The 24385-nt window shown below is 39.3% G+C and overlaps 1 protein-coding gene across 1 annotated transcript; it reads right to left on the bottom strand.

Moving 5' to 3' along the window:
• Nucleotides 1-1970: 1970 nt before the first annotated feature.
• LOC148361130 (arachidonate 12-lipoxygenase, 12R-type-like) lies at nt 1971-23536 on the bottom strand. Its single transcript, XM_088343077.1, has 14 exons — nt 23270-23536; nt 18773-18977; nt 18618-18699; nt 18418-18540; nt 16995-17098; nt 15622-15788; nt 15366-15509; nt 13185-13388; nt 13007-13093; nt 12762-12931; nt 8811-8932; nt 8619-8719; nt 4840-5010; nt 1971-2428 (listed from the first exon to the last, which is right to left on the bottom strand). The coding sequence occupies exons 1-14, from the start codon at nt 23408-23410 to the stop codon at nt 2249-2251; spliced, it is 2001 nt and encodes a 666-aa protein (XP_088199203.1). The 5' UTR covers nt 23411-23536; the 3' UTR covers nt 1971-2248.
• Between the last annotated feature and the right edge of the window lie 849 nt (nt 23537-24385).

Raw genomic sequence — 24385 nt, 5'->3', positions numbered from 1 at the left:
ATTTATACGGGGAAGAAAATTTCTGGATTTTTCTTTTTAGTTGATCTCTCACACAGTGGACATGCGCCTATGAAAGTTTTAGACCCCTCCATGATTTTTAAGTGGGAGAAATAGCAGGGTGTTCAAATACTTATTTTCTTCACTGTATATATTTAAAAGTGTTATTGTATGTTTTAATAACAAAAATAATGAGACCCAAGCAGGATTAATTACACCCTGGTGGCCCGCCAGGGGCTTTATATTGTATGGAAAACACTTATGTATTATTTCTTCTTTTAATGGTCCTAGAATAATTGGAAAATTGGGTTTGAAAGTCCTTAAAAAGTGCTTTAATTCAGTCATGACCTGCAATTCACCGTGACAAAGTATCATTTAAAGTAAACCGGATCAGACTATTTTTAAAATTTAAATTTTACTGTAAAGTTATTTGTCGATAAAAAATTGTTAGGTACTTGTTGTACAAATACTTGAGCCTGTAAATTGAGTTTGTTCTTTGGTTTGGATGTATTATGGAGTATTTAATATATATAAAAGTTTCCAATTTGTGGGTTTTGATTATCGCAGGACATTTTTAGAACGCAACCCCAGTGAAGAACGAGGGATTGCTGCACTGTATGATTTCTTTGTGATTTCATAAAATAGTTTTTTTTACCACAGCAAAGATGAGTCAAAGCTGGGAAGACAAAATATAATTGTTTAAAATAAGTCATTTTTTTTTTATATAAAATTCAAATTTTTATTTTTAGGTTTAGAGATTGTGGAAATGGCCCAACCTCAAACAGACCCTAGTTCCAGCAGCCCGCAAGTCAACAGAGTTTGAGACCCTTGCTTTATGCTATATCGTATAATTGTTTATCTGTGTTATTGTAAATGTACATACACAAAGGCAAGGGTGTGTGTTTAAGAGATTATGTAAATTCCCTTGTGCTCACTGCTTAATAATTCACACATTTGCAATAATTCATCGATTTTGCATTGAAAACGGTTGAAGTGCTTTTCTGACTAAATCCAAAATTGTTTGCCGATAATGAAGGGAATTGGTTGGTTTTCTTTGCTTTTTTTGTCATATGCATGTTTGCCATATTCAAAACTAGCGCACACAACTGTAAATAAAACGTGTTTGAATGAAAGAAAATTTGTATATGTCGCTTATGCCAAATTGGAAATGCAGAATTGCAATTAAATGGTAAAAATAGTAACTGTTCTTCCCTTTAGAAACAATGGTCTTGGAGTGCCACCTTGTGGTGTACATGTTAAGTGAGGCATGTCCAGGGTTGGGTATGGTTACTTTAACTTGATTACTTTCAATTACTTTTGGATTACTCCAATACCAAATATGCCAATAAAAGACAAAATGAACTAAATATGAATAAAATTAAGACTCACAACACGTGGTAAGCTTTCTCTCCTGGCTTTGATCTCCATGTATTCCGTTACTCCCCAAGTCTGCACAGAATTTAGTATTTTATTCATATTTAGTTTCTTTTGTCTTTTATTAGCATATTTGGTATTGGAGTAATCCAAAAGTAATTGAAAGTAATCAAGTCAAAGTAACCCTACCCAACCCTGGGCATGTCTAAAGTCTGGCCCGGGGGGCAAGTACGGTCAAATTTTTACTTGCCTGCAGCCTTTGTCATAAACTTTATAAAACGTGGCCCGCTAGTTATGTTGACCGCCGAATAAAATAAATTTCTATCCACAAGAAAATCACCATTCCACCAGATGATTGCCACCTTGCCCTTGGCTTTCTGTGGGAATATTAGCCCACCCAATTTCTGACAAGTCAACTGTGAATAAAAAAAGGAAAGTTGATTGTGAGGGCTGCCGCTTCCAGGGCAAGTGAAGTCGGCGTATTTTTTCAATGAATTTCGACAAAACTGCGTCTGCGTCATTTGCCGAGAGAGTGTGGCTGTTTCCAACTTTTTGAAGGACACCTTAAATTACACGCCCCACCTTCAAAAAAGTAGCCATTCCCAGTGAAAATCAGTGATTTATTAAGTCCTACATAAAAGAATGAACATAGCACAAATCAAGCAAAAGTTGTGACACATTTACACCACTGAAGCTATTCAAATGAACTGACATTTTGCAGAATTGGAGTATAATCACCACATAAGTGACACAGACCACCTTCTAAAGGCTTCCACCCTGGTTTGCATTAAAATCAGTGTAGTGAAACAGTAATAATAAGACATGTTTTAGATTTAAGGGGGACCGCCGCCCCTTTTGATTTTTGACTTTTCGTTGTTTAAATGGCTACGCTGTTCTCCACGTTATTGGGATCCAAGTACGTGTAAGGGATCTCCAGACTTTGGTTTCTGTTGTTGATCGCGATGGACAACTTATCAAGCTCCGCTTTAAAATTCCTTTGCAGCTGGCGGGGAGTCTCCTCAGTGAAGTGGTCTTCTGGATAGTGACCGAGGGCGACCTGTTGACACAAAGAAAATTTTGGTACATGAATAGAGATAATGGTTTTGTCAAGAACCGGAACAGGACCCAAATTCTCACACAAGATTTTTATTTTACGGGAAATGAGGAGTCATGCACGTTAGGCAGGGGTCTGGTGTGGAAAGACAGGAAGCCAGAGGCCGACGAGATAAATACCATTTGCCCAAGCAGACATCGGAGAGATGGGGTCGATATCAAAATTAAACAGGACAAACCAGACCGGAACGAAACTAGAAACCAATATTAACAGGACAAAATAAACCGGAACAATACAGGACAGGAAATACCAACAGGAAACAGGACCAAGTCAAAACCCTCATATTGCAGGGCAGAGGATCGTTGACGGACTGACAAACGGTGAGTGAGAGCACCCAGCTTAAATAGATGGAAAGCCAATCTGTCAACAAGCCGCAGCTGGTGCCACACGGGCGGGACCAATTGGGCCCCATGGCAACCGTGACAGGTTCCACTTTACAAAGGAAACTGGATTTTGAGACTCTAGACCAGGGATGTCAATCGCAGATTGGCTTTTTGTTCTCAGGGAGGCCTGATCAGTAAAATATTGTTAATTTAAAATGTTTATTTTATCATAGATTTTTCGATATTATACTTTATCATTTAGTAGCCTACCATGTATATTATAATAACGGATGACAAAGGATTTTTAAGCATAACACATTTATTCACAAGAATGGTATTGAATGAGTTATTAGGTTTATTTTCAGAGTTGAGTGGATGCAGTTTTGCACATGAACCACCTCACCACATTATGCAAACTCAAGTGGGATCCATGAAGAAGATATAATTTTTGCATTAATTGTCATACCAGTTTGATACAAAATAAAGGTTTTACCAACGCATGGGGAATAATAGTAGACTACAAAATTCGAGCGGCCAGAAGGAGCGTTTTCTATGCATAACTTTTGATAATTATAACAAGAGCAGGGGTCGAGAACCTTTTTGACCCCAAGAGCCATTAAAGCAAAAATACTTTTCAGAGTGAGCCACACCATACTGTACATTCTAGGACAGGGGTGTCAAACTCATTTTAACTCGGGGGGCCACACGATAGAACAAACATTCTCTCGGGGGCCAGACCAGTAGATTAGAGACAAAGAAAAAAAAAAGATATAATTAAGAGAAAGAGAGGGAGGGAAAAGTAGAGAGGGTGGAACAAAATAGATAAAAAGAGATAGTGTAGAAGGGAGAAAGAGAGAAGGGGAAAAGGGAGAATGAGAAAGCAAGAGAGGGAGTGAGAGAAAGGGAAAAAGAGAGCAAAAGAGGGTAAAAAGACACAAAAAAAGAGTGAGAAACAAGAGATTAGAAAAATAGTGAAAGAGGGGGAAAGAAAGAGAAAGAATGAAATCCAAAGAGAAAGGGAGGAGAGAAAAGAGAATGAACAGACATAGAAGGGGAGAAAGACAGAGGGAGAAAGCAAGAGAGAGAGAGAGAGAGTGAGAAAAAAAATAAAAGGAAGAGAGAACAAAAGAAGGTAAAAAGACAGAGACAAAGAGGAACAAATACAGAGAAAAAGAGAGAGTGAAAGAGAGAGAGAGAGAGTGAGAAAAAAGGAGGGAGAGAGAAAGAGAAATAAAAAAAGCAAGTACAGCATTTATGAGAGGCACCTGGCTTTTGACAGGCCACCTGTTTGACACCCCTGTTCGAGAACAAAATTTAACAAAACCGCCAAACCTGCTCTCCAAACAAAAGCTAACTCTTCAGAGCATTTTATTTCACGTGTGTTGTTGGATGATTTGATCAAATCTATAAAATAATAATGCCTGTGTACCATAACATTATAAATATCCATCCATCCGTTAGCTGCACCGCTTATCCTCAGTAGGGTCGCGGGGACATTATAAATATACCACTTAAAATTAGTCTCCATCTTGCAGTTACTTGAGAATTTTGAGGCTCATTTTAACTCATTTTTGTTCTGAATAATGGTTTCACAACAAGGTGCAAGCAAAGTTCTTTTGTAAAAATGTCACAAAATACTGCAAACGAGAGACTATTTACCTTCAGTACAGACAGCGCTGGGCAAAAGTTTGTGCGCGTCTGTAGCTCCGCCCTTTCCTACCGCACCCAATCATCAAATTTCTCTAAGTGCTTTACTATGGCTTCTGCGTAAAACGTTTGTTTTGGGGGTCTCTCTCTCAAACTCACTCAGTCACACTCACTCTCACTCTCAAAGGCCGCAGGTGGTTCTGGTCCCCATTACCCGCAAAAAACGAGGGATCTTTGTTTATTGCAGACCCTACAACTATTGTATGCATTACCGATATACAAGGCGCACCAGGTTATAAGGCGCACTTTCCAATTTTCTTGCTAAATTGGGGATTCTAGGGGGACCTCATAGTCTGTAAAACACAGTATTTTCTAGATCCTTACGAAGTCCGAAGACTGTCGGCTGAGCAGCCAGACGACGGCCATTCCCTTTGCAGTCATGTTAATGGGAGGCAACATCTGCAACAGTGTGGTCTCGCTGGTTGTCCCCTTTTTGGTTGGAGGGGGGCGCTGCAGGGTTGTAGGGGTGTTGGGCATCCAGCCACCATAGTCAAACTGCAGGAAAGACATTTTGGATGTTTACATCTGTCCATCAAATAGAAGGTTACGGTGAATTCAAAATCAATAACTTTAATGAACAGTGAAACAGGAAGAACGGAACTCGTCTTCGTCCCGTCCATTTTGACACTCTAAACCAGAGATCGGGAACTTGCGGCTCGCAAGCCAGATGTGGCGCTTTAAATCTGTCTCGGAGATTAAAATTAACTTTTTAATTGTACTGACGCTCCCCTACTGACAACCATTCGACTTATGAAAATCGGTAAATACGAACATTTTTTTCAGGATGTCGAAAAATATCCGGACGTTGCTATAAGTTAGATTTCGTATTGTGTGCATCTTTTTCAGAGTACAGGACATTACTGTAGTTCTTCTTTCTGCCGCTACTGCCATGTGGCGCTGTGAGAGGTCACCCAGCATCCACCCCGAAGAAGAAATCCGCTTCCTCTTCCTAGTTCGTGTGTAAACATACTATACTGTATCTCCAGTACACCAAGAACTTTGACATTTTCATTATTTAATATCTCGTGCAACGATTCAATATGGTTGGTGTAAAGAAAAGGTGAGCCGTTTCTTTTTAAATGAAAGTGGAATAAGAAAGCTTGATGCGGTTTGAGAAAATGGATCACTTTTTTTCGGCCACTCTTTACCACAGAGGAGGAAGTCGCCTAACTCTTGAAGCCGATCTTCCACGAGTAAGTTAAACTTAACTTTATTCATCTTTATAGAGCACATAATTTTATGAAATATTTTTCGGTACAAAACCATACAGGTTACTTATACAAGCCTTAAACATTCTTATTTAAACCGTAAACATTCATAGCACTGAAGCAACTTACGAACAAATTCAACTTATGAACAATTGTCCGGAAGTAGGGCAGCGTCTGTACTTCAACTGGAAGTGCAACACTGCGTTTCTACCACTAGCGGCAGAAGCGCTGTAGCACTTTTTTACCTTCAAGTCATGTCAAGAGAAACACTGTTGGGATTTTTCCTGTGTCTCTCAGCCAATGAGATACATCAGAATACACATTTCCTGGATATTTCTTCAAACGTATAGTTTCGCAAGTGGTGAAAAAAAATGAGGAACGATCAAGGAGGCGCGCTAGGGTTTTTAAGAAGAGTGTTTCTAGATTTTTTTCAAAGATTTCCATCTATAAAATTGGATCAATTATGACCACTCAATGCCCAAGGTTACAACCTCCATCACATCACTTAGCTGAAGGTAAACACATTGGTATCCCTCTCATTTGCAGCATTTTTCACATTTTTACAAAAGAACTCTACTTGCACCTTGAAATCATATTCAGGAAAATCTCATTGATTTTTTTACTGCATAAAATCATCAAACATCGCACAGTGAAATGAAATGCACCGAAAAAAAGCATTTGTTTGGAGATCAGGTTTGGTGGCTATGATGAATTGTGTCTTGAAATATATGGTGTGGTTCTTACGGAAAAAAAATTTGTATATTTTGCTTTTATGGCTCTTTGAGTAAAAAAGGTTCCTAACTTTTGGACTCAACACTTGAGTTCTTTCTTGCAATGTTCTAGATGTGAAAGAGTCCCTTTTTTGGTTAAATCATATCTTCTCAGTGCCATCTAGTGGTAGATCTGAGTCACTGCTGCTAATGTGCATAATTGTTATACGTTTCCCAGATTTTTTATTTTTTGTCATCAGGTGACCAATCCCCCCAATTCCAACCCTTAATGCAGAGCAGGAAGGCAACGGGTATCAACGTCCTGAGTCTCAGTTATGACTCGATGCTCGAAACAGCATCGAGGCGGGCGCTTTACCCCAAGGCCACCGAGCTGGTGTTACAATTTCAGAATGGAAGAGAGAGAAGATGCATGCAATTTTCTGCCGTCTGAGAATCCAAGAATGTATTTATTTTGAGGGTGCATCGTCTAAGTTTTCCTCAACTAATGATATTTTAAGTAACCGATAAATTGTGTCTTTTTTTAAAAAAAATAACATTTTTTAATTTCCTATTCATTCATCCTTCCATTTTCTGCACCGATTATCCTCAGTAGGGTCGCGGGGGTATTGAAGCTCATCCTAGTTATCTACGGGCAGTGGGCAGGGGACACCCTGAACTGGTTGCGAGCCAGTCGCAGGGCACACAGAGACACACAACCAATCATAAGCTAAATTTGGACTGGCCAAACACCCAGACATGCATGTTTTTGGAACATGGGAGAAAACCCATAGGGAGAACATGCAAACTCCGCGCTGGGGTGGATGTGGTAGCTAGAATTGAACCTTGGGGCTGCATGCCAACCACCAAGCCTTGATGCCACCAACTAAAACAACACAATACTCTATGATATAAAACAATATAAAAACCTATTTGTCAGAAAACTTAACAATTAAAAAGAATAAATTCATGCTCTACAGCTGCAAAATATACTTTTTCTCAATGAAAGCGGTTTCAAGGCCCCCTCTTCCATACCAAAATTCTACTACTAGCATGTCCGCTCAACTCCATTCTTATTTGCATCGAATTGCTGAGCAGCACTTAAATTGCGCTGACATTCGTTGCCAAAGCTTTTAGTGACAAGTTTTCATCGATTCATTGTTGGAGCCTTTCTCACTGTAACGATTTTATTGTGTTTTTGGATTTACGTTTGCAGTTTATAAAAAGGCTAAGATTGCCTGATTACCCGCCAACTCTGGGCTAGTCAAAATAGCTATTAAACTTTGTGTTTAGGCAGAAATTAAATGTACATTTTGTAATACAGTGGGACCTCGCTACTTCGCGGTAGCACGTTCGCGGGTTTAAAAAAAAAAAAAAAAATATATATATATATCTCATCTCATCAGCTACACCGCTTATCCTCAGTAGGGTTGCGGGGGTGCTGGAGCCCATCCCAGTAATCATTGGGCAGGGGACACCCTGAACTGGTTGCCAGCCAATCGCAGGGCACACAGGGACAGACAACTCACTTGCTCATTCACACCTAGGGACAATTTGGACCGGTCAATTCACCTGAAATGCATGTTTTTGGAATGTGGGAGGAAACCGGAGTGCTCGGAGGAAACCCACGCAAGCACAGGGAGAACATACAAACTCCGCACAGGAAGTCTGGAGCTGGATTTAAACCCACGCAGGAGGTTCCCAAGACATGAACTGTGCCGCACATGCGCTAACCACTGCGCCGCCGTGCTTTATATATATATAAATTTATTTTTTTTTTAGCATTTTTGAAGGGGCGTCGCTACTTTGCAGATTTTCACTTTTCGCGGGTGGTTTTGGTCCCCATTAACCGGGTCTAAAAAATGATAATAAAATAAAATCATTATGTTTTTTAAGCATTTTTGAAGGGGCGTCGCTACTTTGCGGATTTTCACTTTTCGCGGGTGGTTTTGGTCCCCATTAACCGCGATAACCGAGGGATTACTGAATATTTTCATCTGTATTTTCCGTTTTACCCATTTGAAATAGCATTAAACATGCTTTGACATATTCACGTCTGCTGGCTCCTCAGTAAAAGAAAGGTGTATGTCACCACCATGGTAACAAAGGCTACATATTTATCAAATCATGTATTCTTCAGAACATTCTTTTACTAGAAGGAATGTAAGGAAGTGCTGTTGCTTCTCACCTGTCCGCTGTTTACAGCTGCATGCTGGCAAGAGCAAGTAAAGATCACCATGGTTGCAAATTTGATGAGCTCTGACACAGTGGTGAAATTTTGAGGGATACCTGGACAAAAAGTGACAAAAAAAACAAAACATTGTAAAATCTTCGGGCCTCAAATGCACTAATAAAATAAATCATTGTCAGAAAAGATCACCTGACTGTGGCTGAGAAAGGAATCCATGTTCAAAAATGTCCCCGATCCAAGTCTGCAGTTCTGAATCTCGATGCACCTCGTTGTCGCTTTTGTAGTAGTACTTTATTATTCCTTCAACAAATCTTTGGAGAGGAAAATGGTAACAGTTATATACAGTGAGGAAAATATGTATTTGAGCACACTGCTATTTTGCCATTTCTCCCACTTAGGATGAAAATTTCAGACCCTTTCATAATTTCCAAGTGCATGTCCACTCTAAGAGAGATAAACTAAAAAGAAAAATCACAAAGAATGATTTTCTAACAATTTATTTGTGTGATATAGCTGCAAATATGTATTTGAACACCTGACAAAATCTGGTACAATAGCCTTTTTTTTTTTTTTAAATACAGAGGTCAAACATTTCCTGTAGTTTTTCACCAGGGGCGCACGCATTGCAGAAGGGATCTTGGCCCATTCCTCCACACAGCTGTTCTCTACATCAGTCAGGTTTCTGGGCTTTCACAGTGAAACACGGAGTTTGAGCTCCCTCCAAAGATTTTCGATTGGGTTCAGGTCTGGAGACTGGCTGGGCCATGCTAGAATCTTGATACGCTTTTTACGGAGCAACTCCTTGGTTTTCCTGGCTGAGGGCTTCGGGTCGTTGTGTTGGAAGACCCAGTCATGACACATCTTCAATGCTCTGACTGAGGGAAGGATATTGTTCCAAAATCTCACAATAACCTGCCCCAGGCATCCTCTCTTTAACGCAGTACACTCGTCGAGTCCCATGTGCAGAAAAACACCCTAAACCATGATACTACCACCCCCATGATTCAGAGTAGGGATGGTGTTCTTTGAATTGTACTCTTCATTCTTCTTCCTCCGAACAAGCTTCGTAGAATTATGACCAAAAAGTTCCATTTTGGTCTCATCTGACCAAAAAACCTTCTCCCATGACTCTTCTGTATCATCCAAACGGTCATAGGCAAACTTAAGACAGGACTTGACATGTGCTGGTCCAAGCACGGGAAGCTTTCGTGCCATGCATGATTTCAAACAATGACACCTTAGTGTATTACCTACAGTAACCTTGGAAACGGTGGTCCCAGCTCTTTTCGGGTTATTGACCATCTCCTGTCGTGTAGTTGCGGGCTGATTCTTCACCTTTCTTATAATCATTGAAACACCACGAGGTGATATATTGCAAGGGGCTCCCCTCCGATTGAGATTGACCGTCATATTTAGCTTCTTTCATTTTCTAATGATTGCTCCAACAGTGGACCTTTTTTCACCAAGCTGCTTGGCAATTGGGCCGTAGCCCTTTCCAGCCTTGTGGAGGTGTACAATTTTGTCTCTGGTGTCTTTGGTCTTCTCCGTGTTACGAGTTTAAGTCTTACTGATTGTATGTGGTGGGTGGACAAATTAGGTCAGATATGGCTGCGGTATATATGTAAACAGGTGCATTAGATTCAGGATGATACATGAAGTGCAGGTGGACTCCTAATGGACGGAATAACAGGTCTTTCAGGGTTGGAATTCTAGTTCATACACAGGTGTTCAAATACATATTTGCAGCTGTATCACACAAATAAAATTGTTAAAAAACTATGCATTGTGATTCCTGGATTTTTCTTTTTAGTTTCTCTCGCACTTGACTAATGTGCCAAATGAAAAGGCAAATGAGGGCTGTGTTGAAAATGTGAGCCTGATACGTAAAGGCGCCAGTGCCGTTATCAAAAGTGGATGCAACAATAACCGACTCATGTTGTTTACGAACAGTTTTATGTGTCGGCTTTTGAAAGTAAACAGGAGCTGGCTTCCCACCAATCAACAGCTGTTTTTCCGAGACGCCTTTTTTCTCTTACGATTGGTCATATGCATTTTTGGGGGAATCCTGTGTTATTATTTGAGGGGAAGAAAAAGTTAAAAATTGTTTTTTTATATAAATTCATAAGTATTTTAATTTTGTTTCCTGTATTTTTCCATGTTGATGTAAAGTTTCTTTTTTTCCTCTCTTTTGTTATTGTATTTTCTCTCGTTTTTTTCCCATTTAAACTGCTTACTGTTGATTGTTATTTTCTTATATTATTACCGTTTATGTCTGATGTGTGACGGTTGCCATGGCGCCCAATTGGCCCCGCTGCGGCTCGTTGACAGATAGGCTTCCCTTCTGTTTAAGCTCAGTGCTCTCACTCATTCTTGGTGAGTCCGTCAACGAACCTCAACACCCGCAAGACGTGGTTCCCTGCCCGGTATTGTTCCCGTCTATTTTGCCCTGTTTAATATTGATCTTCAGTTTCGTTCCCATCTAGTTTGTCGTGTTTAATTTCAATATCCAGTTTTGATATCAATCCTGTCAGTCCCGTTCTGTCCGGTATCGACACCATCTGTTTGGTATTGGCTCGTGTAACTGGTACTAAACTTGTTGGTGTCTGGCTTCCTGTCATTCCACGCCAGACTGCTGCCTTACCTCTTCTGCCCAATGATCACCGAATCACTGGCGTTTGGATTAACGTGCATGACTGCCCCATTTCCCAGAAAATAAAAGCTTTTTAAGAAACGTCACGCATTTGGGTTCTCCTGTTCCGGTTCATAACATGATGCACTTCAAGTGTATGATACATACAGTATTTTGCTGATGAGGTGCAATAAATATTACAAGGTTCGATAACACAACTAATTGTCTTCTCTATTTAACTGACTCAAATACTGCTCAGAAAATTTCAAATTCTTTGGCACACAACAACTAATTTTAAAGTAACAGAAATAATTAACTTCCTTAGTTACTTTTACTATAGTTTTTCAGTTACTAACTATAACTTTTTGGAAGAAGCCGTGAGTTACTTTTTTTTAAAGTAACATGCCAAACACTGCTTAACAGTTTCTTGTGTAATCAGCATGTGGTTTTGTGTTTGTATGGGGGTTGTACTCTCTAAAAACACTTGGTTCAAGACCAGGACCAACTCAATATACTGAGGTCACTTTGACACAATTTTTGAGGGTCTTTTTCCACAAAACACAAATTACTTTTTATATTTTAAAGAAAAGGACCCAGACTGTTTAGGGTAAAAATTACTCACTTTTGGAGGGTGTTGTTTTCAACAAAAAACAACTGTTTTTGCAGAAAAGGATTAAACATCACACAATGATTGTGTCGGTTGTTTTTGCAAAACATCCTAAGAAATAGGGTCAGTCCATTTTAGACCCAAACTTGGGTGGTATTTAACCCAAATGTTTGAGAGTGTAAAAAGTGGGCAAACAATAAGAAATATTGCTTTCTAATGTTTACTTAAACCTACCTCTTAAAAAGCTTTTGATTGCCACAAAATAACACTATTTCTGATGGTCTTTTTACACAAAACACAATTATTTGGGATATTTTAAAGAAAAGGACCCAGACTGTTTCGAGTAAAATTACTCACTTTTGGAGGGTGTTGTTTTCAACAAAAAACAACTGTTTTTGCAGAAAAGGGTTAAACATCACACAATGATTGTGTCGGTTGTTTTTGCAAAACATCCCAAGAAATGGGGTCAGTCCATTTTAGACCCAAACTTGGGTTATATTTAACCCAAATGTTTGAGAGTGTAAAAAGTGGGCAAACAATACACAATATTGCTTTCTAATGTTTATGAAATGATCTGCATTTCTATAGCGCTTTTCAAGTCAATGACTTCCCAAAGCGCTTTACAGTGTGTTTCACATTTCCCAATAGCGGCCTTGTATTGCAGCCATGTAAGACGCTAGCCTGCTTATTGGGGGTATTAGGGGTTCAGTGTCTTACCCAAGGACACTTCGACATGTAACACGGACAAGCCGGGATCCCTTGATCCCAAGACGAGCGCTCTACCTCCTGAGCTACTGCTGCCCCTAAAATTATTTACTTAAACCTACCCCTAAAAAGCTTTTGACTGCCACCAAACATATATAGAAGAGTATTTTTAATTCAGGCAAAAAAACTCCCATCCTACTTGAACATGATGTTCCAAATTTGAAGCCCATCATCCCTGTAGTAGAAGTTGGGTACATCCTGCAAGTCACGATCAGCAATGTCTTCAGGAATGCAAAGGGATCGATAGGTCATGGAGGACAGTGATCTTGCCAAGATTTTTGATAAAGATTCTCCACCAGAAGCGGAAATCTGAGGAACAGTCAAATATGTCATTCAAAACACATAGTCTCCATTGTCTTGCTAAAAGTAAGTTTTGACTTTTACCGTTGTGAAACTTCCACCAGGCCCTATCAACCTTTCCCGGGCTAACTCATTGATCTGCAGAGTGTATCGAGTGTGGGGTATAAGGAGCTAAAGGGGAAAAAGCATGTGAGATAAAATATTAAGACCACAAATGTCTTGAACACATGGGTACAAACCGGAGAAGGGAATCTTCGGTTACCTTATAAATGGGATGAACCATTGGCAGGTTGCGGAGCAGTGATACCGCAAAGACTTCCGCTAGCAGATGGGTGCGCAAGAAGTGTGCATCCAGCTGGTGGTGTGTGAAATCGGCACTTCTCACAAAAGTCTTAGCTGTCAGCCAGTCGTACATAGAGTCTGTTGGGAGAAAGATGGGGTTGTCCTCTGCTGGAGTCTGCTTCAGCTGTCGGAGGGGAAGGCATACATTTAAGGTTGGACATTTAATATATATCTTGGGCTTCCGGCCCAGATGCCTCAAGGTTTTAATTTCCTTTTCTGTTTACAAAATGCCCTGTCTGTTCAATAAATCTTTAATACAGAGAATAGTCACCTTCTACACCTTGGCTTCATAAACGTAGAACTAAAAATTGTTTTTTTATTGTCAATAATAAACACGCTGAACATTGTTTACAATTAGATTAAATGTGGCACACAAGTCCAATCAAGTCATAAAGATTTAAAAGAGGGGAAAAAAAATAATGTTAGGTTAAATATGCAAGAATATTTTCAAGGTAGTTCTTGGAGATTGACCTATATGGATACTCCTTTTTCCTATGCATAGACAAGCGATATATTAATATTGTGCACTTGTTTAGGGTGGTGATGGCCCTAGTTTTTGAGTGGAGGGACTCGTACTATCCGCTGGAGGGCAGCAGGCCAGTGAGGTAGTGGCCAGGATGAGCAGAGTCCTTGATAATGTATTTGAAAACATTATTTGGTCACCATTCTGGAAATGGGACAATCATAACTTTAGTGTGTCATGTTATTGGGGAAATCTGCCAGAAACAACTACAGTAAACGCTCGCTATACTGCGATTCACTTTTCAGGGTCTTACTACTTTACTGTTTTGCATCGTGCATTTTGATATTCAGATTGGCTTAACAGTTTTTCCTCTACTTGTGAGTCATTAACATTGCACTTTTTTTGCACAAGTGCGTAAAACAGCCTGACAAAATGTTAGTATCAGAAAAGGGGTCAGAACCAGAAATTCTGGCCAGGATAGCTCAAACCACAGCCCCACTTGCCAGACTTGAACCCATTTCGACAGACAAGAAAACTGCAGTGAAATCGGAGATCAGACTCATTCAAACGCTCGTTACTTTCATCTTCTATGCTTGCCAGATATAGGCTCTACCAGCAAAGCTGGAGAGGAAAATCCAGGTCATGGAGATATGATGCCAAAGGAAACCGATAGCCATCAGCTATATAGCCCAAGTGACAAAGGAAAAAGTTTGCAACACCATCAAAGGGCACATTGGACTCTGCCAAGAACTGTTAAAAACATATTGGTATGGTCACGTCACAAGCTTATCAGGACAGGCCAACATCATTCTCCAGGTCACACTCCAAAGGGGCAGGAGGAAAAGACCGATAAAGAACTGGGCTGACAACATCAAGGAACGGACTGGTGCCAACTTTGACCCTAAACAGGCCCAGAATCGTCAACAGTAAAAAGAACGGTCCATAGTCGCGACCTCAGTGTTTCCCTGATGACCAAGGCAGTGAAGAGATCCATGAACCCCAATCATGCAAATTCTGTTATTCTTTGGTTTCAATGTACTGTATAATGGAATATTTCTCCGTACAAAACAAATAAAGATTTGTACCTCATGGATATTACCTATCACAGGTTACTTTTAGATCATAACCCATTTGATTGAAGTGTTCATTGTACATCTGTCCCAAGGGCTAGCTAAGCAGAATGGACTGAAAGGAACAAAATGCAAAATCCAATCCCAAAGGGTCAAAGTCAATCAAGGGATCTGCACCCCAAATCTCCAGCCGATGTGACATGAACCCAATTTTTCCAAATAGAATAGAATATACCTTTATTGTCAGTGTTACAAAACATATTGTGACAACGGAATTTGGGCATGGCACTCCAGTTTCACAAATTAACAGTGAGGATAAAAGAAACCAAGATAAAGGAACAGAGAAGATAAGGTTATAGTTATAATTTACACAAGAAATATCGGCATGTAGAATGTTACATACAGTTTGGTATCGTAAGGGTTTGTACAATATGCATTTGGTGCAAAAATGGTCAACATAGTGCAAAAAAAATAGTCAACATTGTACAAGGTGAGCAGTCAACATTGTGCAAAGAAACAAAAATGTACGTATACAATTGTTAATACCTTTCATTTCATAGGAGTATACCTGAATGGCAATCGGCATCAGTTTATCATCAGGTCTTTTGTGAAGCAGAACAAGAGGAGCTTCCAGATACTGTTGAATTCCTTCAGCTATGTTTCCCGTCATCCCATCCAGGTTCTTATAGTCACACAAATATATGTTGCCTCGCTGTTTATTTAAAAAAAAAAAAAAGGATGAATGCATTTTACAAACCGCAAATAATGCAATACCGAGAAGTTGTGCCACTGATGTTATCATCCAGAATTTAAATTTGGGATACCTGCAATTCATTGGAAAGGTTTGAGCCATCAGGGATGGAGACCATGTCATCAGACACCGGAAAGTTCTTGGGCAGTGTTTTGCAACGTTGAATCAAGGTGGGATTGACACCATTCAAATATTGATAGGCAAATAACCAATCTTCCTTCCAGTGCTCCTGAACATAATCTGACAAAATCTTAATATTAATAACAATAACCAGCCAGCTCGGTGGCCTTGGCGGTGTGGCGCCCGCCCCGAGACTGGGAAGTTGTGGTTCAACATTAGTACCAGTTGCCTCCCTGCTTGGCATTCAGCATTAGGGGATTTGGTCACCTAATGACTCCCAACACCTCAGTTGGGTTGAGCGAGGGGGCTGGGAATCCCCTCCTCAGATCAACCTCCCAAAAAGAGTCAGAAATGACTCTAGCCACCTCCCACTATGGCTGCGGTATTTATGTAACGGGTGTAATAATAACTTTTGTTTTATTGAAATTCCTGCTGAAATATGTTGTATAGTTTTTGTGTAAGTGTCCTGCAATGATGAGTCCAACAGTGCCACCTGCTGGTATTGGGTAAGGTTTGGTTTGGCTTTTGATCTTGTGACCAGACGGCGGATGCCGTTGGCAGTCTACAGCGCGTTGCTAACGGTAAGGCACGATCTTTTGGTGCTATGCAAAAAAGTTAATTTTAAACATTAAAACCACAGCTGACAAATCTCTCAACATGCAGAGGAATGTGATTGATGTTGTCAAGCTGTTTGGATTTATTTTCGGTTTGTTTCTGTCGCCATTTATGTTAGTTTTGCCGGACGTTGCATGTTGTGCTAATATGCTAATTCCCCTTATAGTGTTGAAAGCCAGCAGAGGAGCTAACCACGTGTTGTGTGTGACTCATTCATTTGCAGGTAAATTGTACCCGTTTTTATTTTTTTTCTCATATATATATAAAAAGAATGATGTTGGTTAAAGTTTTAAGAAAAATATGTTGAATTCATTGTGAACGTTAAAAAAAAAACACTATACGATCTCTTGTTAAAATGGATGTAAAAATGTATTGTGATGGTTGATATTCTAAAATGCATTTTATTTAAACTGTAAAGAAAATGTATTGCGCTGTCTACAGCGCGCTGCTAACATGTTGAAAGCCAGCAGAGGAGCTAACCACGTGTTGTGTGTGACTCATTCATTTGCAGCAACTGTAATAAAAACCTCATCATCCAGTCCAGCATGACTGTGGATCTTTGGTGGGACAGGTACACCGCGGTTACATATATATTTCTACAAAGTGGTTTTCAGACCAAGACTTTGTCTCAAAAACAGTGTGAGAATACCCATCTGCACCGATACAACATTATGCCTTTTTCCTTGCATGAGAACAATTGATTGTTAGTACCTGATAAGGGTGTTTCTTTGTTATGGAACACGTCATTAATGTCATCAAGATTTTTCCAATTTTCCTGGTTCTCAGTCAAGCCCTTTAGCTTAAGCTCAGCCAGCCTGAGAAAAAAAAACCACAAGCAGCTTTTTCGTTAGAAACAGTCGCAATATTAAGTAAATGACACGAAAATGAATCTTCGATTATATCTTTATTTTTAAAGATTGGGGTTGTTAACATCTCAACTTTCAATGTAAGCATCACGGTTGGGTAGGGTTACTTCAACTGGATTACTTTCAATTACTTTTGGATTACTCCTATACCAAATACAGTGGAACCTCGGTTCTCGACCATAATCTGTTCTAGAACCCTGTTAGAAAACCGATTTGGTCGATCACCGAAAATCGTTTTTGCCATTAAAAGTTATGTAAAATCATTTTAATCCGTTCCAACACCCTGAACGCTTACCATGCACGTAAACATGAAGCTAACCCAGGCTAATCGTACGTTCGCGTAATCTACCGTACGAAAGATTACGCTAACATGAACGTGTACAACTAAAAAAAATCAGGTCGTTTACACTTCATTTAGCACCCGGGTCTCCACAAAAAAGTGGTGAGCGGTTAAAAGGATAAAGAAAAGAATTATGAATAGGATTTCTTACCTTTGTGGTGCTCAGCAGAAGCCATGCTGTATGTATAGCAAGATCGGAAACTCGCACACCTTCTTCATATTTTGCTATTATTTCTTTCTTAAATGCAATAGTTGTACGCACTACTCCTCTTTTTTCACCTGTAGCAACTTTGCTGCTTGCACCGACCTCCTTCGGAGGCATAATTAGGGGCTAGAACACTCCGTTCACCGATATCTAAAGCGAAAGCAAAAAGAAGTGCGCGCGCACGTCATAACAGTTCTTCACGAGGGGTCTGGGGCAATCTACACCCGTATGCCACCCAGCATCGCCCCTAGCGTACCGGCGTTCGAAGTCCGATTTTTTGAACGAAAAGCGAAGCAAGAATTTCTCTAAATTTTTGGTCGAGAACCGATTTGTTCGAACTGAGAGGCGTTCGAAAACCGAGGTTCCACTGTATGCTAATAAAAGACAAAAGAAACTAAACGTGAATAAAATGACTAAATTTTGTGCAGGCTTGGGGAGTAACGGAATACATGGAACGGCAAAAATGATGTCGGCAAGCTGTTTGGATTTATTTTCATTTTGTTTCTGTCGCATTTTATGTTCGTTTTGCCGGGGATCAAAGAGATCAAAGCCAGGAGAGAAAGCTTACCACATGTTGTGAGTCATAATTGTATTCATATTTAGATTCTTTCGTCTTTTATTAGCATATTTGGTATTGGAGTAATCCAAAAGTAATTGAAAGTAATCCAGTTAAAGTAACCCTATTCAACCCTGCTCCTACTGTAGGCATTTAAAAGATCTCACCCAGTAGTTGCTGTGAATTTAAACTCCGAATTCCTAGTAAAAGAGAACTGGACCTCATCTGGAAGGGTCATGGCACCATCAGCCTTAATTTTGTATGGCAAACCTGTATGGTATAAATCCCACCTGTTGGGCAGTGTATATAATGAAGACATAATTTAACTGATGGATATATTCTAAAATCATTCACACTCAACACTCACCCATAATCGGCACTCCGTCGGCCCAGCTCCTGCTCTCGATCGTATTGGCCGAGATGGTGGCTTTCATCGAAGATTCTCAGAGCTTTCAACAAAAATAAAATCGTTTTCATTGGAATTATTCACATATTTTACATACATTATGCCAGACCAATCACCTTTGCCTTCTCTGTAGCGATGTGTCTCGCTGTCAGTGATCCAGCAGTAGATGGGAAAGGTGTAAATATCATTCTCTGGTGTTTTGATTTCCACCTTGTCCGGGAACCAGCCGTCGCCAGGCAAGATGTAAAATTGACGTTTATCAAGTTCAATCATAATCAGCTGTCCAAGAGAATTAGGGCAGGAAACGGTATAAGTAGATACCTGAAAAATTGACGAAAAATATAAGAATTAGAATTGTCTTTCTTTTTATTGTTAAATCTTGTTTGTTTGTATAACTCTTAAACACATGGAGTCTTAAAGGGCTGCACAGAACACAGACTATTGTAAAATACAGACTATTATTCACCATCAACTGATCTAAAACCTACATGAGGGCAAGGAAAAACCTCAGCATGAGGAAAATAAAGAAACCTTAAGAAGGGACCAAACATGAGGTAATCCCCCCATCCTTGATGTCCATATATATATATATATATATATATATATATATATATATATATATGAAGAGTATTTTTAAGACAAAATTTTGGGGCGGCATTAGCCCAGGAGGTAGAGCGCTCGTCTTGGGATCAAGAGATCGCAGGTTCGAATCTGGCTTATATGTCGAAGTGTCCTTGGGCAAGACACTGAATCCCTAATGCCCCCAACAAGCAGGTCGGCGCCTTGCATGGCTGCTATCGGTGTGTGAGTGTGTGAATGGGTAAGTGTGAAGCACATTGTAAAGCGCTTTGGGAGGTCTTCATTGACTTGAAAAGCGCTATTTAAATGCAGACCATTTACCATTCAATAAAATTTAAAAATAAAATATAAAACAATTCAAGTGTTATACAAAATAACATTTAAAAAAATGAACGGGTTTCAATGGATGTAGCATTAACAAACAATACACATATATTGTCAACATGAAATATAGGTCATTCATAAACTATAGAATATAAGTTTGATTTAAGCCCAGATTTAAAGGTTCCAACAAGATCCACGATCCAAAATAACAACGTAGGGAAAATTGTTTATAATGAAATTAGATGTGGCACTCTGGGATTAACACGTAACAAAGACTTAAAAGAAAAAAATGAGAAAATGAATGCCAGGATATACAGGCAAAAATATTTACAAGGTCATGTTTTGAGACTTGCCAAAGCTGTTGCAATAAAAAAAGTGCAACAACATTTTTCCTCGACATAATTCAGGAAAAAAAAAAGTTTATGATTAAGATATGAATACCCATTTTGTATACATAGGCAAGATCAGGGTTACTTTAACTTGATTACTTTCAATTACTCCAATACCAAATAAAAGACAAAAGAAACTAAATATGAATAAAATGATTGGCAAGCTGTTTGGATTTATTTTCATTTTGTTTCTGTGGCATTTCATGTTAGTTTTGCCGGAGATCAAAGCCAGGAGAGAACGCTTACCACGTGTTGTGAGTCATAACTTTATTCATATTTAGCTTCTTTTGTCTTTTATTAGCATATTTGGTATTGGAGTAATCCAAAAGTCATTGAAAGTAATCAAGTTAAAGTAACCCTACCCAACCCTGGGCAAGTTAAGAAACCGTTACGGACGTGTGTGTTTGTTTATGCTGGTTATGTGCCTGGGGAAGAAACTGTCTCGGAGTCTGCTAGTCCTTGTTTTAAGAGACCTGTAGTGCCTACCAGAAGCGAGAAGGTCAAAAGGGTGGTGGCCAGGGTGGGAGGAGTCCTTTGTAATGTTGTTGCCTCTGCTGTAGTATCGCAAGCTAAGCATGTTGTGCAATTTTATCTTTAGGAAGACCCACGGTGTTTCCATAGTTAAACAGTTGTTGAGTAGCTACTGTAGAAAAGCAGCCTGAAGATGGCAGAAGACAGCTAACAGCAACAGGAATGATGCACAGATTGCTTAAACATGAATTCTTTGAATTAAAATGCTCCGAAAGAAAGAGAAAGAGAGAAAGAAAGAGCCGTAAAAGCATTATAGATCAGGTTCAGGCGGGTGTTACCTGATCTAACCTTACGAACAGGAACATGGAAGGGACAAAACATGGGTAGGGCAACTAATAACCTGGAGTATCTCAAAACCAATAATTTACATTTGTCGTTGTGTTCCAGACTGGTCTAACTGGAGGACCTGCCATACCAGCCTAATCATGAGCTGCCACCTAAATCTAGAAAATATATTCACTCTTCTAATGCGCAGTTTAAATCAGATATAGTGGGATATAATTATTTTTTTAAAGACAAAAAAACAGCGAAATAAGCAGTCTTTTTAATGAAACTCAAAATGCTTTACATCAGTATCCGTTTTGAACAGACTCTACATGCACCACCATGAAATGGAAAAAGTGTCATCACTGAGAAATATGCATTCGAAAACAACTCAGATTATGAACTTTTAACACAGAAACCAATTAACAATGCATTATGGGGGAAATAACAATCACCTATGTAGCGGGTTTTTATCCACAAACTCAAAATGAATTCAACAAAAAAGTGCGATTCAAAATTGTCCAAGTACACAAACTGTACTCCTGATTAGCAAGAGGTAAATACGTACTTTCAAATTTTACTGCTTTTTCTCTGTGGGCGTCTTCTCACATTTAAGAGCATTATTGAATAGAATAGAATAGAATATACCTTTATTGTCATTGTTACAAAATGGGTTAACATATTGTGACAACGAAATTGGGCATGACACTCCAGTTTTACACATTCACAGTGAGGTATGAGCCAAGAAGATAAGGTTATAAAACAAGGGGGATAAGGCTATAGTTATAATTTACATGGTATTTACACAAGAAATGTCGGCATGTGAGATGTTACATACAGTGTTATCGTGATACCGTTGGTATCGTAAGGGTTGTGCAATATTGCATTTGGTGCAAAGTCATCATAGTGCAAAAAAAATAGTCAGCATATGCATTGGTGCAAACATAGACATCATAGTGCAGAAAAATGAAATGGTCAGACATTGTGCAAGCTGAGCAGTAAACGTAGTGCAGTCGACATGTGCAAGAACATAGACATGAGTACCATTATATTCGTATGAGGTAGTGTTGGCACGAGTTTTCAGTTTTTTTTGTGCGGTGTCTGTTTTGAGCAGTGAACAAACATAGTGCAGACAGCATGTACGGGAGTACCATTTTACATTCGTGTGAGGTAGTTTTTTGCAACAGTTTTCAGTTTTTTGTGTGGTGTCTGTTTAGGGTGGTAATGGCTGTGGGGAAGAAACTGTCTCTGAGTCTGTTTTTGCTTTGTGTGACCTGTAGCGCTTGCCGGAAGGCAGCAGGTCAAAGAGGTGGTGGCCGGGGTGAGAAAAGTCCTTGATGATTGCCATCTAATGTTTCGGAGTGTAATAGTCCGAGTTTTTTTTTTTTTTTTCTTTTCCACTTAGCATTATTTTTGCCATGCTACAGTGCAGCAACCCACTGAAAACTGTTATGACCCAAAAGTAGGTTACAGCCAACCAGTTGAGAAACAATGTTCTATATTATCCATAGCCTCCATTTCCCAAAATGTCTCTTACCTCCCATTTGATTAATATCATTTTTGTGGTTTCGAGGCAACATCCATTTTGTCAAAACCTAATCTCAATTTACTGCAAACATCTGGGAATTAAAACAAAGCCAAAAACAAAACGTTTGATGAAATAGATTAAAATAGTCTTTATTGTCATTGATCACAACATAAGGAGCATTCCTTACAATCAGACTACACATGCCACACAAGACTTAAAACAGAAAAATGAGAAAAAAAAAGAATTTCAGGATGAAAAAAAAGCAATAATATTGACAAGCAGGGATGTCAAACTCATTTTAACCCGGGGGCTACACGATAGAACAAACATTCTGTCGGAGGCCGGGCTAGTAGATTAAAGAGAAAAAAAGAGATAAAGAAATAAGAGAAAGAGTGAGGGAAAAAGGAGAGAGGGCGGGACAAAGAAGAAAAAGAGGGAGAGAGCGTGAGAAACAAAAGAGAAAAAGAGAAGTCGTGAGAGAGGGGGAAAGAAAGGGCGAGGAAGAAAGAAATACAAAGAGAAATAGAAAAACAGAAGGAGAGAAAAGAGAAAAGAAAGCGCAAAGCGTAGGAAGAGAGAAAGAGAAAAGGAAAAAAGGAAGTTAGAGCAAATGAAGTTTAAAAGACAGAGAAAGAGACAAAGAGCAACAAAGGAAGCGAAAAATAGAGACACAGAGAGTGAGAGAAAAACAAATACAAGCACAGTGTCTTTGTGAGAGGAACCTGGCTTTGGCAACATCAAATTGACATATTTCAACCTGCAGCTTGTTTTTCTCTTGCACTTCTCTGAGTGTTGTTTCGCGGGCCGCTTGTGGCTTAGAGACTGGCCTAAGAATATATGTTTATAAGAATAGACATGACCCTAGAAATGTACGTGACTATTTATGCGCAGATGTAATTAGTAGAAGACAGTCAAACCATTGATTGGCAATCATTTAGGTCTTGACTCACCCAGTCGCTTAGCAGAGTTAGTGTTGCAGATTGATTATCCCCACTTACCGCTCCTTTGAAGATGACTAAAGACCTCAACCACGTCCGATCACTCTCCCCATCCGTGCCAATCAGCTTAATGTGCACAGGGTTCACAGTGGTGGCGTGAAGTCGATCCCCAGTATAGACGGTCACTTCATAATCCACCATTGTCGGTCTGGCAAGATGATGAATCCCTATCGGAGTAGCACTCTCCTCTTTTCAACCCCAAAATGTAAAACAACAGCTTTTTCTTGACTGAGCATGCTAATTTGTGGGAGGTACCTGAAGAAGACTTGTTAGGAATGTCAGACGTGGAAGAGCAACAGCTGAATCAAGGTTTGTAATTGCAGATTTTGCAGGAAAGAGGAGCAGTTTCGTATAAGTTTGATTAGTTTTATCCACATACATAAAATGTCTGTGTATTCCTCCGAAAGTGTAGGGGTTTTCATAGAATATCTGATTTCGAGTTCAGCACGTTGTTTATGATGGATAAAAGCTGAGTTAATTGCTTGAAAAATAACTTCACCCCATCACAGTTAACACAACAGTGTATAAAGTCAAGTCAAGTCATGTTTATTTGAATAGCCCTTAATCACAAAGAGTCTCAAAGGGCTCCACAGATCACAGATTATTGCAAATAACAGACTATTATGACACCATCCCCTGATCTAAAACCTACATGAGGGCAAGGAAAAACTCATTAACCTCAACATGAGGAAAATGAAGAAAGTAAGTAGTATTTTATTTTAGTATGTTTTTACTAAATTTTATTCAAGTATTCATTTTAAAACCATGAAACCTGGAACAAAGTATAATATTCTATTCAGGAATGTCTGATATCAAATTTTAATGAATTTGCATTTTTTCTTTTGCGAATATTAACTTTAAACTTTAGTAAACACTCAAAATAAGGAGAGAAGACACCAATGGATTTTAAACTTGCAAAGAGGGCCGGGAGAGACGTCTTGAGACTAGAGAATTCTATCCCGGTTCAAAAGCCCTCCCCCGACCCCCGTATTTTATCAAATCTCCAAGATTACAAAAAAAAAAAAATAGACTTAAGGAAGGTGGAAAATGAAGGCGAAATTCCGATGTCTCGCCGTGTGTTCTTTACAGGGACCAGACCGAGTATTTTGAAAAAAA

The sequence above is a fragment of the Urocampus carinirostris genome, chromosome 8, assembly GCF_059441175.1.
Source record: "Urocampus carinirostris isolate Australia breed hairy pipefish chromosome 8, RoL_Ucar_1.0, whole genome shotgun sequence".
Lineage (NCBI taxonomy): Eukaryota > Metazoa > Chordata > Actinopteri > Syngnathiformes > Syngnathidae > Urocampus > Urocampus carinirostris.
This window is presented reverse-complemented; position numbering and strand designations above follow the sequence as displayed.

Coding starts and splice junctions, on each gene's coding strand:
- LOC148361130 (XM_088343077.1), bottom strand. CDS start 23,410: ATGGTGGATTATGAAGTGACCGTCTATACTGGGGATCGACTTCACGCC. Junction 15,510..15,621: donor ACCTTTCCAATGAATTGCAG/GTATCCCAAATT, acceptor TTAAATAAACAG/CGAGGCAACATATATTTGTG. Junction 13,094..13,184: donor TGGTTCATCCCATTTATAAG/GTAACCGAAGAT, acceptor TTTCCCCTTTAG/CTCCTTATACCCCACACTCG.